The sequence below is a fragment of the Lipotes vexillifer genome, unplaced genomic scaffold (genome assembly GCF_000442215.2).
Source record: "Lipotes vexillifer unplaced genomic scaffold, Lipotes_vexillifer_v1.1 scaffold1691, whole genome shotgun sequence".
Lineage (NCBI taxonomy): Eukaryota > Metazoa > Chordata > Mammalia > Artiodactyla > Lipotidae > Lipotes > Lipotes vexillifer.
Genome location: NW_006789046.1, coordinates 3,252,415 through 3,253,076, shown reverse-complemented (window position 1 = coordinate 3,253,076; position 662 = coordinate 3,252,415). Strand labels below are relative to the sequence as shown.

The following is a 662-nucleotide window of genomic DNA, read 5'->3' as shown; positions in this document are numbered from 1 at the left end:
CAGGAATGAGAACTGGTTGGTTCAGGCACGTGTGGCCCCCTTCAAAGAGTGGGGCGGGTGCCACTAACACTAACCCCTTGGTATTAATAATAATAAATAAAATAATAAAGACTCAATGGCATTAATAAACCTATTCTCTCCCTCCGTCCCCTCCTTTCTCTTCTTCTTTTTTTTCTCACAATGCACCTCATACTGTGTAGGTAAGGCTGTGCTGGAAATTCTATAGAGAAGCCCCTTAAGCATTTGTTCTGAGAGGCAGAGGGAAGGAGAGAGGGGTGGTCCCAGGCTGGGGGTGACAGCCTGTCTGAGGCCGTGTGGCCCTATACATGCTGCACTGTCGTCCTGGGTTGGGGCGGGGGCGTCCATCCACACACGCACGCACCTGCCCTGATAGGTCACATTCCTGGTCAAAGTCCACGTACTCGTCCTCCTTGCTATACATGCCCAGGCCAAACCTGAGCGGCTTCCCGTCGGCGTCGAGGCGGAACTTCAGTTTACACAGGCTGTCGAAGAGCTTGGACAGGTGGCGGCTCACCTGGATTGGGCGGGGGGATCACTGGATTTTGCAGCCAAGGGGTTCAAAGGCGGGAGACACGCAGCCTGGGTCTTCCTTGGGCGGTTTTAAGCATCTTTTTTTTTTTGGCTTATACTCTCCCCGCACC

At 53.2% G+C, this 662-nt stretch overlaps 1 protein-coding gene across 1 annotated transcript in view; it reads right to left on the bottom strand.

The window, feature by feature from the left end:
- Positions 1-662, bottom strand: part of DNAH17 (dynein axonemal heavy chain 17) — a 115,481-nt gene that overhangs the window by 69,249 nt on the left and 45,570 nt on the right. The window contains exon 30 of the mRNA XM_007462391.1: positions 383-535. Within this exon, the coding sequence (XP_007462453.1) occupies positions 383-535 (153 nt within the window). The remainder of the gene's footprint in view (positions 1-382; positions 536-662) is intronic.